The sequence below is a fragment of the Xyrauchen texanus genome, chromosome 36 (assembly GCF_025860055.1).
Source record: "Xyrauchen texanus isolate HMW12.3.18 chromosome 36, RBS_HiC_50CHRs, whole genome shotgun sequence".
Lineage (NCBI taxonomy): Eukaryota > Metazoa > Chordata > Actinopteri > Cypriniformes > Catostomidae > Xyrauchen > Xyrauchen texanus.
Window position 1 is genome coordinate 13,611,462 of NC_068311.1, and position 15,343 is coordinate 13,626,804.

At 37.4% G+C, this 15,343-nt stretch overlaps 1 protein-coding gene across 7 annotated transcripts in view; it reads right to left on the reverse strand.

Annotated features, from left to right (window-relative positions):
• Window positions 1-1,984: 1,984 nt before the first annotated feature.
• The window catches only part of myo1cb (myosin Ic, paralog b), a 70,127-nt gene continuing 56,768 nt past the window's right edge, over window positions 1,985-15,343 (reverse strand). For all 7 annotated transcript variants that reach the window (XM_052106800.1, XM_052106802.1, XM_052106804.1 and 4 more), the window contains exons 18-32: window positions 12,156-12,261; window positions 11,229-11,346; window positions 10,700-10,813; window positions 10,526-10,602; window positions 10,361-10,429; window positions 10,186-10,270; window positions 8,380-8,539; window positions 8,215-8,298; window positions 7,781-7,874; window positions 7,631-7,686; window positions 6,855-6,990; window positions 6,689-6,759; window positions 5,535-5,632; window positions 5,196-5,295; window positions 1,985-3,663 (exon numbers count right to left, since the gene is read on the reverse strand). In XM_052106800.1, coding sequence (XP_051962760.1) covers window positions 3,637-3,663; window positions 5,196-5,295; window positions 5,535-5,632; window positions 6,689-6,759; window positions 6,855-6,990; window positions 7,631-7,686; window positions 7,781-7,874; window positions 8,215-8,298; window positions 8,380-8,539; window positions 10,186-10,270; window positions 10,361-10,429; window positions 10,526-10,602; window positions 10,700-10,813; window positions 11,229-11,346; window positions 12,156-12,261 — 1,395 coding nt within the window. In that variant the 3' untranslated portion in view covers window positions 1,985-3,636. The remainder of the gene's footprint in view (window positions 3,664-5,195; window positions 5,296-5,534; window positions 5,633-6,688; window positions 6,760-6,854; window positions 6,991-7,630; window positions 7,687-7,780; window positions 7,875-8,214; window positions 8,299-8,379; window positions 8,540-10,185; window positions 10,271-10,360; window positions 10,430-10,525; window positions 10,603-10,699; window positions 10,814-11,228; window positions 11,347-12,155; window positions 12,262-15,343) is intronic.

The following is a 15,343-nucleotide window of genomic DNA, read 5'->3' on the forward strand; positions in this document are numbered from 1 at the left end:
TTGGAATAGCTGTGTGGCTGGATTGAGATGGTGCACAATTTAGAAATTACCCCATAAATATTTAATCACGAATAAAATCAAAGAAATTTCTTTCAAACTTATTTATTTACTACCCCACTAATTATTTTCTTGTAGAGAGTTTTAATTGTGATGTCGATATATTCTGTACATTTTTTGGTCTGCAGGCAGAAGCATTTTTTCATTTATTTTGGAGTTGTCCCAACTCGACTTTTTGGTCTGATTTCTGCAAGATTGTTAGAGATCATATTATTCCCAGCTTTCAACTTTGTTTTGAAAATGTTCTATTCCTTTTTTTTTTTTTTTTTTAGCTATGAGATGTCTCTTCATAAGGAATATTATTTGTTTAATGATCTGCTTTTGTTGGCAAAGTTTAGTAGGCCTATTCATACATGTAATTATGTAATTATTTTCCTTTTTGTTGTTGTCTGGATCCTGGACTCCCTGTCAAGCAAACGCCAGGTGGTTAGAATGGGCAGCAACATCTCCTGGTACGGCAACCGCACCGCCCTCAACCGCAAAGCCCTGCAAAGGAGGTGAGCTCCCCTCCGTCCATCACATTTATACCAGGCGGTGTGTGAAAAAAGCTCGGAGGATCATCAGAGACTCCAGCCACCCGAGTCATGGGCTGCTCTCACTGCTACCATCAGGCAGGCGGTATCGCAGCATCAGGACCCGCATCAGACGACTACATGACAGCTTCTTCCCCCAAGCATACACATATATCAGCACTGCACTTTATAAGCCTCAGACTGGACTCACATTTTATATTTCTCTTAATAACACATTAGCAACTGACTATCAACCATCAGCTGAATGTCAACACAACACTTCATATTTATTTCCTCTGATTACATGGCATGTAAAAAAAGAAAGCAGCAGCAGCAAAAGGCATTTACAATGGGAGTGAATGGGACAAAATTATGGAGGATTTAAAGGCAGTAGCTAATGTGATACTTAAAAGTTTATAAAAGCACATAAGTTAAATCGTTATTTGAAGGAATGAAGGGTTTACGGTGTTACATTGTTATGGCAACAACGTTGTAAAATTGAATATAACTTTATGCAGAAAAGGTTAGTAAGAGCAATTTAATCACACTAAAATCAAGTTGACATTCGTGTTGTTAAAAGTGAGTATTTCACTCTTTACGGACTGGCCTCATTCACTTCCATTGCAAGTGCCTAATGGTTGAATCGCTACTTTTCAACACATTTTCATGCTTCTAAAATATGGCTTTTATTTTTAGTTTTAAAGCTTGTAGAAATCATGAACATAACATTGATAAGAGCATTATCCTCAAGGTCAGCTGCCTTCTCAAAAAATGCTGCCTTTTTACTTTTAGATAAAGATTGTGAGTTGATGCCAGACTTTATATTCAACGTCGCATGTTCTCAGTATTTGCAGGGACCCTCATTTTGAGAAATAACTCAATGCTCCTCTCCCCAGCCTCTTAAATGTTTTTATCCCATAGGATACAAAAACCTTTCAGGTTAAGTCGAAATAAATTTTTGTGGTGATCTATATTATGCCACAAATGCTGTCAGATGAGCTTAATTTGTATTGAACTTGGAATATTCCTGGTTTTAACTGGTCTCTCAGCCTTGCCTGTTAGCTGGTAGACCAGCACAAACAAGCAACCCATCTTAGGCTGATTTACTTTTTTTTATTTTTCAGCAGGGCACTAGAAAGAGAAATAATAAAGTGAAATAAGATGTGACATGAGACCCTATCAGTAATGCACAGATGCCCATTATCAATAAATAGCATGCAAGAAAAATATAGAGCTGAGAAGAGCAGAGATTTCCATGCTTTTAATCAGCTTTAATTTGCTCGGACACATTGTCAGTTTTCTTTCATTCAAAATGACAGATTTCTTCCAGGTACGTACATTACACAAATAGTATAAAACAAAATCACAAAGTGTGAATCACGTCTCAATGCAGTAAGAAACTGGTCGGCCAATAGTTTGTATATGGACAGGAGTGGGGTATTTATTTTTATTTTTTTAAATAAATGTCAAAATATATAGTTGTTCTAAATACATTACACTTATGCATACAAAAGCATTTAAAGTGCACTCTTCCAGGTTTTTTTTAAACTAATGTTCTCAGCTATGACACTAGCTATGGTAGGCACATGCTCAATGTTTCGCTGAACATTGCAATGGAATCAAGGCAACATTAAATAATTGTGCTGTGAACAGGTTTTATGTGTCTTAATAATCCTATAGTGCAAGAAAAGGGTGATCCAAATTTTCACTTCTGCTGCTAAAATAACATTTACATTTTGTGAACAGTAATAGAGTAGTGCTTTGATACCTTTTATCTACATATACACAAACCTGTCTTAGAGAAATAAACAGACTGTAGATAACACAACTTCACCTACTATTAGGCTATCAACGTCTCTCAATAGTTGACTAATTTTGAAAGCCTTTCTGCTTTGACACAAGGTTAAAGCATTGCTAATGCAAGACACCAGTATTATTAGGAGACATTATTGTGTCCAGTGTATTAGGACGACAAAGCCTGAGTAAATCACCGCTAGTGTATAAAGGAAAGACCATTCTCAAAGTCAAATCTTTTGTCCATTACTGAATTTTTTCCCCATATCTACATGAATTGCAAACACTTTTCTCATCATGGAGTATCAAAGATACCCCCAAATTTAATCTACAAAAACATTAACATTTTGAGGCACAGATTTGGGACTTAGTGAAGAGATTTTTGCTGATCTATGTATCTCCATCTCTGCTTGCTATCCCTATTTAACTCTCTGTATTGGTTTATCAAATTGCAGCCTTTTTACAGGGTAATAAATGATGAAGGAATCACAGTGTAAATAGATGGGGCTGTTTCACTAGCATAGCAACTATGACAAGATGCAGAGCGCTTTGTCCATTAAGGTCTTTTTAAAGAACCTCTTTGCACATTACACGCACACTCAATGCACTTCGAATACACGCTCTAAAATTTCAGCCTCATTAAAATGTCATCCTCTTCACACAACAACCAATATGAATAACTTATTTGCCTTGTAAGCAAAATTATGTGGCACAGCTAGTGTGGAACAGACTTATACAAACATCTCTATGCAACAAAATGTAAATGATACCTTTCCTATGAACTTTATAATTGAGTTATGAAAGAATTATTACTCATTATAATTACACTAATTCAATCAACGTAAAAGTGTACTGGAAGTTTTGAGTTGGTTTGTACAGCTGAATCCTTAGAAAACGAATCATGGGTAAACGTAAATATAACCAAAGCTAATAACTACTCATTATAAACCCTGAATTTCCTTGTTATCATGGCTGAGGTCACCTTCTCTAACCACAAATCAATATTCCCCAAATAAGCTAGGTAGAGACAGAGTGCAGGGAAAATGCACATATACATTGTTATTTCTTGGCTTCAAAATATAAAATCATAATATTCATAACAGTATTATTTCCCAAAAACATAAATAGGTTTGAAAGTCGAGGCCTTTGGAGCAGCTGGCGAGCGTCTGATTGGCAGAGAAAGCTCCGCCTGTAGTCATGTGATTGATGAACTAAGGAACATATCAGGAAGATCCTGTGAGAACACATGAAGTTCTTGGTCATGGCTAGTCTATCATCTTGTGTTGAGGCGAGGAGCAGTCTGAAAAATAAAATACTCTTGGTTAATTTTGTAAATATGGGATGTATGTATGAATGGATGGATGGAGTAAATATGGGGATGGATGGAAGAGTAAATATGGGGATGGACGGAGTAAATATGGGGATGGGTGGATGGACTAAATATGGGGATGGGTGGATGGACTAAATATGGGGATGGGTGGATGAAGTAAATATGGGGATGGATGGATGGAGTAAATATGGGGATGGATGGATGGATGGATGGATGGAGTAAATAAGGGGATGGATGGATGGATGGAGTAAATAAGGGGATGGATGGATGGAGTAAATATGGGGATGGATGGATGGATGGTGTAAATAAGGGGATGGATGGATGGAGTAAATATGGGGATGGATGAATGAATGGAGTAGTAAATATGGGGACAGAGGGAGGGAGTAGTAAATATGGGGAGGGATGGATGGTGTAATTAAGGGGATGGATGGATGGAGTAAATAAGGGGATGGATGGTGCAAATAAGAGATGGATGGATGGATGGATGGATGGAGTAAATAAGGGGATGGATGGATGGATGGTGCAAATAAGGGATGGATGGATGGATGGTGTAAATAAGGGGATGGATGGATGGATGGTGTAAATAAGGGATGGATGGATGGATGGATGGAGTAAATAAGGGGATGGATGGATGGATGGATGGTGTAAATAAGGGGATGGATGGATGGATGGATGGAGTAAATAAGGGGATGGATGGATGGATGGATGGAATAAATAAGGGGATGGATGGATGGATGGATGGATGGAGTAAATAAGGGGATGGATGGATGGTGTAAATAAGGATGGATGGATGGATGGATGGAGTAAATAAGGGGATGGATGGATGGATGGAGTAAATAAGGGGATGGATGGATGGATGGAGTAAATAAGGGGATGGATGGATGGTGTAAATAAGGGGATGGATGGATGGATGGATGGAGTAAATAAGGGGATGGATGGATGGATGGATGGAATAAATAAGGGGATGGATGGATGGATGGATGGAGTAAATAAGGGGATGGATGGATGGATGGAGTAAATAAGGGGATGGATGGATGGATGGATGGAGTAAATAAGGGGATGGATGGATGGATGGATGGAGTAAATAAGGGGATGGATGGATGGTGTAAATAAGGATGGATGGATGGATGGATGGAGTAAATAAGGGGATGGATGGATGGATGGATGGAATAAATAAGGGGATGGATGGATGGATGGATGGATGGATGGATGGAGTAAATAAGGGGATGGATGGATGGTGTAAATAAGGGGATGGATGGATGGATGGATGGAGTAAATAAGGGGATGGATGGATGGTGTAAATAAGGGATGGATGGATGGATGGATGGATGGAGTAAATAAGGGGATGGATGGTGCAAATAAGGGGATGGATGGATGGATGGTATAAATAAGGGGATGATGGATGGATGGATGGAGTAAATATGAGGATGGATGAATGAATGGAGTAGTAAATATGGGGATGGAGGGAGTAGTAAATATGGGGAGGGATGGATGGTACTCACCACAGAAAGGTGTCCATTCTTAGCTTTGGCTACCACCAGCTCTGAACCAGATGTAAAATCTATGATCCCTTCTTTGCCTTGTGCCACATTGAACTTTATACTGTCCAGGATACAGAGAGCAAAAGTTATTTATTAGTGCATCTGTACAATGTACATATAGTACTATTATACTAATAATGTAATAAACAGAGTTCAGTGATTTAGGAAAAGACTGCCTTGTAAATTTATATAAGTTACACTGTGTGTGTGTTATTATTACGGGGGTTCACGGGTACAAGCACATATTTGTATTTAGTACCATCATGGTGGCAAATTGGTAATTTTTCACATTCAACCCACCTTCCCTGGTTAATGTTAATGCTGTTGATCTTGTTAGCACAGATAGCCACTTTGGTTAACGTCTCGATGACATGATCATTCTGAAGCACCAAATCACCCTGTAAAAAAAAACAATAAAATTCACATATTCACTTCAACCCTAAAATGCATTTATGGGCCAAATATGACACGACCGTCTACTTTTTGACTATAACTTTTACAAAAAGTGGCCTTTTGAACTGACACACCAGATATTCCTCGATTAAGGTGTCTTTTGATCACACTTTTAAAAAATTCTGTTAAATATATTTTTAAGAGTTTGCATCACTACCCCTAGAATGCATATATGGGTCCTATCCGATCAATATGTGTTTACTATGATATTTAACGCATTCAACACTGGTGTAACACTTATAACACATTGACTGTTTTAATTTTCCATAGGTTAAAAAAATGCTAAACACCATGTTCATGTTCATATTTATGTATGGTATGCAAGTATAACAAGTTGTCATTCAGCGGATGCTTTTATCCAAAGTGCATGACAATATAACTATTACAGGGACAAGTCCCCATGGAGCAACCTGAGGTTAGATGTCTAGTTCATGGCAAGGACAATGGTTATAGCTCCTGGACCACATCTTGGTGTGTTTAAACAAGCAACTTTTCTTTTTTCAATAACTTTTAACACTCCAAACAACAAGTATAGCTTCAAAGGGTAAGATAGCAATACAGAGTACATAAGGTTGATATTTTACACTTTTTTGTAAAAAAAGAAACAAACATAAAAAATGTATCCCATTGTACTTATATGTGTGTTTGTGTGAGTAGAGTTGTTGAAACATTTCATGTTACCACCAAACATGGAAACTGCCAGAATTCATCCAAAACTCCTACTCTATTTTCAATGTGTGTAAAACTCTTCAGAAGTAAAAAGTAGACATTTGAACCATTTAAAAATGTAAATTATTAATTAAATTAACATTACAGTTAAGTTTCCTTGAAAAAAAAATATGTCATTTTAGAATAAGCATTAAGATTTCACCTGGGAATTTTTTTTAACCCACATTTGCATTCTATGGGTTAAAAGCAATCAGTATAGTGCTAAGGGAAATACTCAGCCTTTGACCATGTGACACATTTTAATCAATAACTGAACTGATCTTAACACTCACTTTCTGCTTATTGTCTTCAGAAGCAACATGGAGAACAAATATCCCATCACTCAGAGAGCTGACTGAAATCCCTACAGATAAAGCAGAAGTGGTTATTGTGTAACAAAAAATGTTTGACACTTTTTTTTCCTAAGAATCAGTAGCTCTTTCCAACCTTCCTCCTCACCTTTCAGCATGCTGTAGTCAATTTGCTGTTTCAGCTTGGCCTCCTCCACAATGATTGCACTGTTGGCCGTGAGCAAGAGCTGTCGGTTGCGAGCTTTGTATCCGTTCCTGTCATACTTTGTCACTGGAACAGCATACTGTGGGGAGCAATAAAGGAGGTTTAGATTACATTAACACATCGGCAAACTTCACACACAGTCCAAAAGCACAGATGCCACACAAATTAAGTATGTTAGTATGAAACTGCTACTTCCAACATATAGACTCCATATAGAGTAATACAATTGGAATAATACCACATTGTCAGCCTACAAATGACATATTTCTGGCTTCTAGATAGATGAAAGCAGTTTTAACAGTAGTGGCTAGTGCTAGACCTAGAGTTTCCAACCAAGGGTAAATTAAGGAACAACTGGCACCTCGGAGAAGATATGTAACATATTGTATATAGAATCATCTTTAAAACTTTTCATGACATTTTAAACTATCTTGTATATGAACATTGCCTAATAATCTGATGAGCCTTATATCATTTAATAATGCTAGTTAATGTTTGTAATGTTAAAGTAGGTATTATTCAAATGTTACAGCATTGCTCTTTTAAATTGGGGGTCCCTGGGTCAGAAACATTTTGAATACCTGTTCTAGACTGAAGTTGGCTCCAGACTCATTTATACTGCCAGGTAGAGTTTGATGGAGAATCATGCACACTCTTACACATTACAGAAATCTACTAAATACAATTTCTTAACAAAGCCAGCACAGAACTCAGCCCACCTTCATCTTCTCATTACCCAGAGCCTGCATCGCTTTAGGGTTGATGTCCTCCCCATCTGTACACACATACACAGGAAACAAATCAGATTGTACATGGCAACAGAAAGTCAGTCTAAAAACAGGAACTTTACAAAAGACTAAAAAACTCACTAAGCCTTGTGTCCACAAACAGCTTTGGTACACTTTGTGGGTAGTTATCTTTCTTGTCCTTAAAGACTTCACTTGCAACCATTTTCTGCTCCAGCTGCAAAAACAGACAATAATTCATTTTTAATTCATTAAGTGAATAGTGATTATGAAAAGACTGTAAACCAATCGAATGTACTGGCAAATTTCATTAAAGGGTGCAGTGTGCAATTTTTGCAACACTAGTGGCAACAAAAGGAATAGCAATCAGGTTAAGCAATATTGGCTCTACTGATGGTGAGTGTTTAGGGCAGGACTACCGATTCTACCGAACAATGGAAGAGTGTTTGTAAAACCTGTTTGAATAATGTTTCATCAATATTTTTGCAAATTTGGTTTGATGCTGCTAATGGCACAGAAATTATATACTGCACCAATAAATTTGTTAAATGTGACACCTGGTGCTTCCATTCTGGGTTGATATTCTTGCAGTACTTCCACACCATGTTCTGCATGCACAACTTGCGGAGCTGCTCTGAAGCCTGTATGTAAAAGGCAAAATATCTTAGGTCAAGTTGAACAGTTCTCCTCATTGTAGGACTGATTTGTGAATGATGTCTTACCTCAGTGAGGGCTGAAGGGGGTGTTGGCCAACTCTTATCCAGGACAGTTTTGGGCAGGCTCCTGTGCAACTTCATCAGGAACGAATAACGAACGTAGTCCAGGAAATACTCATTCTCTGGGCAACGAGGCTGGTGGCGGTAGATGAAGCCTTTGATGAACCTGTAATGGTGGCCACAGATCAGTGTTATTATCGTTAATGAAAAAAAATTAATTAAACTAAACTTCTGAGCAGCAGGGGGGGCTGGGTAGCTCAGTGGCAAAAGACACTGGCTACCACCCCTGGGGTACGCTAGTTCACTAGCTCAAATCCCAGGGCGTGCTGAGTGACTCCAGTCAGGTCTCTTGGCCTGGTTGCTAGGGAGGGTAGAGTCACATGGGGTAACCTCCTTGTGGTCGCTATAATGTGGTTCGTTCTCAGTGGGGCGCGTGGTGAGTTGAGCATGGATGCTGAGGTTCCACACACGCTATGTCTCCGTGGCAACACGCTCTACAAGCCACATGATAAGATGTGCGGGTTGACGGTCTCAGATGTGGAGGCAACTGAGATTCGTGTCCACAAGGACTTACAAGCACATTGGGAATTGGGCATTCCAAATTGTGAGAAAAAAAAAAGATACACAACAGGTTCTAACATGTGAAACCTTTACAATCCGCCTTTATCAAGAATGAAAATGCCACAAGCAATAACATTAGATGTCCCTGGGGAATTTAACAATATTACACTACTTCTGGGTATTGATACATATTTCCTTTTCGATTCATAAGCTCGATTCGATATCAATTCATTTGAGTATATTTCAGTTATAATGTCCCCTTTGCTTACATTTGAAAGAAATTCTCTCCCAGCTAATGCTGTTAATTATACAGGGGACCTTCTAACTAGGTACATTGTTTTCATAATTTTGGGCATATTTTAGCTGTTTAAAAATGAACAAGTCCATGTATTCAATCAATAAATATATTATATTGCAAATACTATATTTTGTTACATCTTTATTTTTTAACTGCGTAAAAGTACTATTTACAAGTATTTACAGTTATTTGTTGAACAAGCTCTAAAACCCGGTACTGTCTCTTTAAGAAATCCAGCATTTCTGTAAAGAGCATCTGAAAATGAGCACATGCTAATGAGAGAGACTCGAATGGCTTTACACTTAAAAGTTATTTTGTTCTGTTTTTAACCAACAACTGACAGTATAGAACAGAAAGGGTATTAAAAGAGACATTATTCAATGACAAATGGGTGACATGGATGTCGTCTTTACACAGAACAACTTTTACTCTCAACACACAGTGAAAGGATCTCGCTGCTGAATAATCCACCACTATACTACACAATCACTGGTGAGTAGAATCAAAACATTTACCAGCCAGTTGCCAAAAATATGCACTTTTAGTCGCAAAATTTGGTTGCAAATGCAAGTGATTTCCTTCATTATAGTAGAGGGCTGCACATAGAGTAAAAGATCGATCTTTGGATTAAAGAATAGATATGGAGATATCGTTCAAATGAATATCGCGATGCATTGGAAAATCAATATTTTTACCCACCTCTATTAGACATATTTACATGATACTGGTCAAAACATAAACTTTAGCAGCCCTAAAACACTAAAACTAAAATAGATAAATAAATAAACAGAAAATCAAAATTCAAAAAAGCTAAATTCAAAACTTTAATAATCATACCACAGGCAGCACTCAAAAACAAAAGCTACAATGAGCGTATAGTCTCTCAAACTCTAGTTTTAGATCATGTGTTTTAGTGTACTGCTTATTGTACTAGTCATGTCATACACACAGACCTGCGGATGGTGTCAACAGCCTCTCTCCTGCGCTTTGCTTGCCTGCGGGCCAGAATACCTTTCCACCAGGCTTGGATTAGGATAGCTGTTGATAAATGACAGGAACAACCATTTCAAGTATCAAAATTCAAGATTTTAAATTTTTTATTAAAAACATCACATTTTCAAACCTTACCCGATTGTCGCTTTTTCCTGTATTTAGTTTTTTCACTGTAGCCCTTCCAGGATGACTGCAATTTGGTAGCTGCAAGTTTGTAGAGGTTAGCGTGAGGAGCTGGAAGGTAGATCCATCCAGTATGGTAAAATATGTATCAAAATATTTTTTATGTATGGCTCATACCAAGGCTGTGTTTTCTGTCTTCAAGTGCATCTTCGGTAGCAAACAAGGTTTTGGGGAAACGGATGAATATTTTGGTCCTTTAAAAAATAAATGAGAAGTTATCCCCATCTTTTTTGATAGCATAAAAAAAAAATCAGAACACAAAATTTGATGTGCATTTTTGGTTTAACCAACCGGCCAAGTTTGTACTCCTCAGGTTTGTAGCCGAGGTGCTTGACGAGCGTGGATACTCCATCGACCAGACGACCATCCCAGTTTGGCCAGGTTTCCGGACACAGGGATTTATACCTGAATCAGAAAAATACCAGTGTAACACAACAATTAACCACATTTCAAGTTAAAAGAAATGTGTGTTTTTTCACATAATGCTTGTTCCCTTTGACCTTGTTTACCACTGAAATCCACCGGAAGTGCTGAGCTTTCAAAAGAGGATTAGAAAGTATGAAATACACCAGAGTTCACAAACATAAGCAAATTTTAGTGTGAGACTTGCTGAAACAGCTGGTGACCATCTTAAATGACCAGTTCAATCCAGTTAAAAAATGATTGTTGTTTACCATTATAAGGTATGTTTTAGGCACTTTCATGCTGATTTTGGAGCATGGCTACATTGGCCAAGCTCGGTATCCTTGCGGCAATACCAACTTGTGCCAGTAAGATCATCTTGGAATAGAGGCATGTCCAAATGCAATGATAAACTGACCTCTGCAGAAAGCTCTCGTAGCGACGGCGGTATGCAAAGCCAGCTCTCCTCACTCGAAGGTTCTCCATCAGACCAAGATATTTTACTTGGTGCCTGATGAGGACTTCATCAAAACGTCCTGCGGAAAGAGGGGTATAGATATAGTTTGGGGTGTCCAAAATGTATATTTCCTATTGACACACAAAAAATTTGAAATATCTTATGTGCTTAAGACTTCTTCTACACAGTGCTGTATATAATATACGTTTCAGTTTTATGGGGTTTTGTAAAATCATATATGTACACTATGTCATAACCAAGAACAGTAAGCAAAATATTATTTCACCACAGCATATTATTTAACGAAAAAAAAAAAAGAATGGGGGGAAAAAAAAAAGAGAGAAAGAGTTGATGAAGAGAGAATCAGAACAAATGACTGCAGTGTGAACAATGGAACCATTATATCACAGTTATAGATGTAAATGCTGCTCAAATAGACACAACTTTTTTTATTTTAAGGTGTCAGATACGTCATTCCTCCTAGAATGTTAACAAAACATTTATTCTATTTATTTATTTATTTCCATTTTCTATATTCCTTTATTTCTACACATGGCTGTAATTAGTTTACTCTTAAGTTCTAGAGTTGAACAGCACTTTGTGTCACTTAACAGCTTGAAAACATACAAAAAGTATCATAGCGTTACCATGTTTTCATCATAATACCATGATTTGTATGTACCTTGGAGTACTAAATAAATACCATGATATACAGTATGAATGTGGTAATCATTCAGTACCATGGTATTACCATCTGATAAAATGAGTGTACCATGGTATTGCCATGTTTTCATTAGGAAACGGTTAAAAGGAAGGAGCTCACACAGTAAGAAAAATCATTTCTACGGTTAAGATAAACACAACAAGTAATGAAAAGAGCTCACAAACCTGCTTGCTTGGCATCATTAGGTTTGATGCAGCGCACGTACGATGGCTCTTTAGACATCAGGATTTCCATCAACTTCGCAAGACTGTTCTTGAACTGTGTCGCTGCCTGATCACAGCATGCCAATGGATCGAGGAATGTGAATAAGAGACAGGCAGTGAGAAAGAAGCAAGAACACAAGTTCCAGTGTGCAAGTCCAGCCAGGCAGTGACAATGTGGGAGAAGCCAGTGGTCAACAAAGCAGGCAAACAACTAAACAAATGCAGCCCATCCACACTCAGCCAATGGGGTTCTCTAGAGTGGGCATTGGGGAGGGGTGGCCAAGGTTTTACACAGTCACATGGAGTGATGGAGGTACCACAGTGTCAGGGCATTCCTAACAGTGTGGGTGACAAGCAGGGATTCTCAAAGACAGAGGCCAAGTTTCTGTATTACTATGCTATGAATGTAAAATTGAGAGGCCTGATTCACAAAATAATAGTCATTTTGAATTGGACGATTTGGTCAAGATGATTCACAGTGTTTGTAAATCACTCAACTGTAAGAGAGAACCTTGCATCAGGCCCGTGCCGTGGGTTAGGGACTGGGCCATTTGTACTAGCGATGTGCGATTCAATATAAATGAACTTACAGTGTTGAATGAAAGGGCGGTAAACAAAGCTTTGAATCAGAAAAAGTATAACAAAGCGCTTATACCTGAGGGTGGTGCCAAAGATGAAAGATGATCAATTTGAACAAAAATAGTAGTTTATACTAACTATTATATTTAAATATTTCATAGTGTTCAATCATTTTTCTTTTCACCCTTCTGTTAGGTAAGCACTGCTTTCTTTTATGGACGCATATCCCTGCTTTGTATGGGAGTAAAAATTTGCCATGTAAGACATGTAGAGACCATAAAAAAGCACAAATGTGTGTAAATAAGCTTGTTCAACCAATGGAAGATGGGGAGAGTGTTTGGGAAACCGGTTTAAAAACATGTTATTTCTGTAACTCCTTTTGGTGGCGCTGGTGACGAAGAAAATACACACTTCACCTTCAACTAGTAATGTAGTGAATGTTAATAGGGCTGGCCGATCGGAAAAAAAATTGTTGGACGATAGAATAGAAAAATATACATTGATGATAAACTTTTGAGAAATTATAGATTTTTCGTTTAAGCTCTACATCAAGACGATCAGGTATGTGTCGCTAAAAACGCAAGCAGTTGGGCAAAGTTAAGCCAACGTCTCACTAGCTGATTTTTGTAATGATTTTCAGGTGTTAGCCTCATTAACATAATCACCGGCCAGGCAGAGGGAGTCAACGCGTATTAGCACCTCTTAGCTGGGAGGTGTTAATCATTAGGCTGTCAGGACTACCTGCTGAGTTAATGGCTTCAAGCACTGAAAAAACACATCCATTTTATTTGGAAAAGTAATTCTGTCACGGAGGCTGGGAATAGATACTTTTCAATGCTGAAATAAAGCAAAAGCAAAATGACAGATAAAAATGATCATGACGGATATTTTACAGTTTTGATGCATTTTTAAATAAAAGCCAATTGAACCATAAAGAAAATACAACATTGTAACTATTTTAGTCCCTGTTTTGGAACAAACCAAGCAAGCTACAGGTCTGAAAATTCCCCAAATAACTCTACTGCAATTGTAATTTTACTCATGTTGTTATTTTGGCAAGCTCCACGTGACAGGGATCAGAGAGAGATAGTTATGGCGAGTCATTATGTGTGTCACCCCTTAATTGGCAAGTGTGTCATCAGGGTTGAGGAGTAACGGAATACATGTAACAGGATTACGCATTTAAAATACAAAATATTAGTAACTATTCCACTACAGTTAAAATTTAAATAGTTGGTAATCTGAATACAGTTACATTCAAAAAGTATTTTTATTACTGAAGAGATCGCTTTGCATTTTATTGTATTGCATTTGTTTCATTAAATATATAGTCTATTCAGTTGAAAAACATTTATACATATAAATGATGCGATACGAGGAGTGTTTAAACACGTTCTTAAGATGTTACATTCGTACGAGCAGACAGAGAAGTTTGGATCAGTAGAACTCTAGTAAGACCTTTGATATAAGGGCAAAAATCTTATTCTTGATGAGAATATATTTGATAAAAAAATAACCAAAAATCCTGAAAACAAGATCAATTGGCTTTTTCTTGCTTTAGAAGCAATACCGCATCAAATATTTAGGCCTTTTACAGAGAAAGTATTTTTAATATAAGAGTATTTTGTCTTACTGTATTGGAAGATTGTTTTTACTTGTTATTAACTTGTTTATAGACAAAACAAGTTAAAAAAAAAAGTGCTGAAGTAATCCAAAGTATTTCAATTCAATTACTGACATTCAGTAATCTAACAGAATCCATTACAAATGACATTTTACAGCATGTATTCTGTAATCTGTATTAGAATAAATTTTAAAAGTAACCACCCCAACTCTGTGAATGAAGAGAGCGATATCTCAGCAAAACAGTCTGCATGTGTGACACCCTCGGTCAAAATGAGTTGTTTTGAGTCTGCAAGTGTGGAACCAGCTTTATACACACACAACTAGCTAACTGAATCACAGTCATGAAATCAGCTGGTAAGGAAGTATTAACTGGCTAGCAGCTACCTAGTCCTTCTGTAATGTAAACCAGAAATGAGGCTTGGAAGCCGTTAGCTAGCTATCCTGCAAATTTCATATCATTGTGTACCGAAAAAGACCACACCGACAATGCCATACAGCTATCGACTGATCACAACAGTAACTCAGTAACATCAACAACATTGCAGTTTACTAATGTAGTATTTAGTTAAACTGTTTTTCATGATCCATAGCGCTTTCAGGTCCGCAATTTTCTTTAACAAACAAGTTGTATTTAGATTCATTCTTGACGTCTAAAAACAACTGGAATGCATTTCCTTCCATTAATGGTATAAAATGTATATTGTGATAAATATCATTAATATTTTGCCATATCACCCAGCCCTTTATGTTTCGACAAAAATTAAGCAGAAATTGTAGCACAGGGCCACTTTTGAGAGACTTATGAGACTCAAATGCTTCAGTGAATCAGTTTTTTGATTCAGTTCTTCACACAAACTGTCTTGAAAGAACTGACTCACTAAAACGAAGATTTCCAAATGCTAGTGTGGATTGTGGTTATATAATGTGAAACACAGAGGATAAAA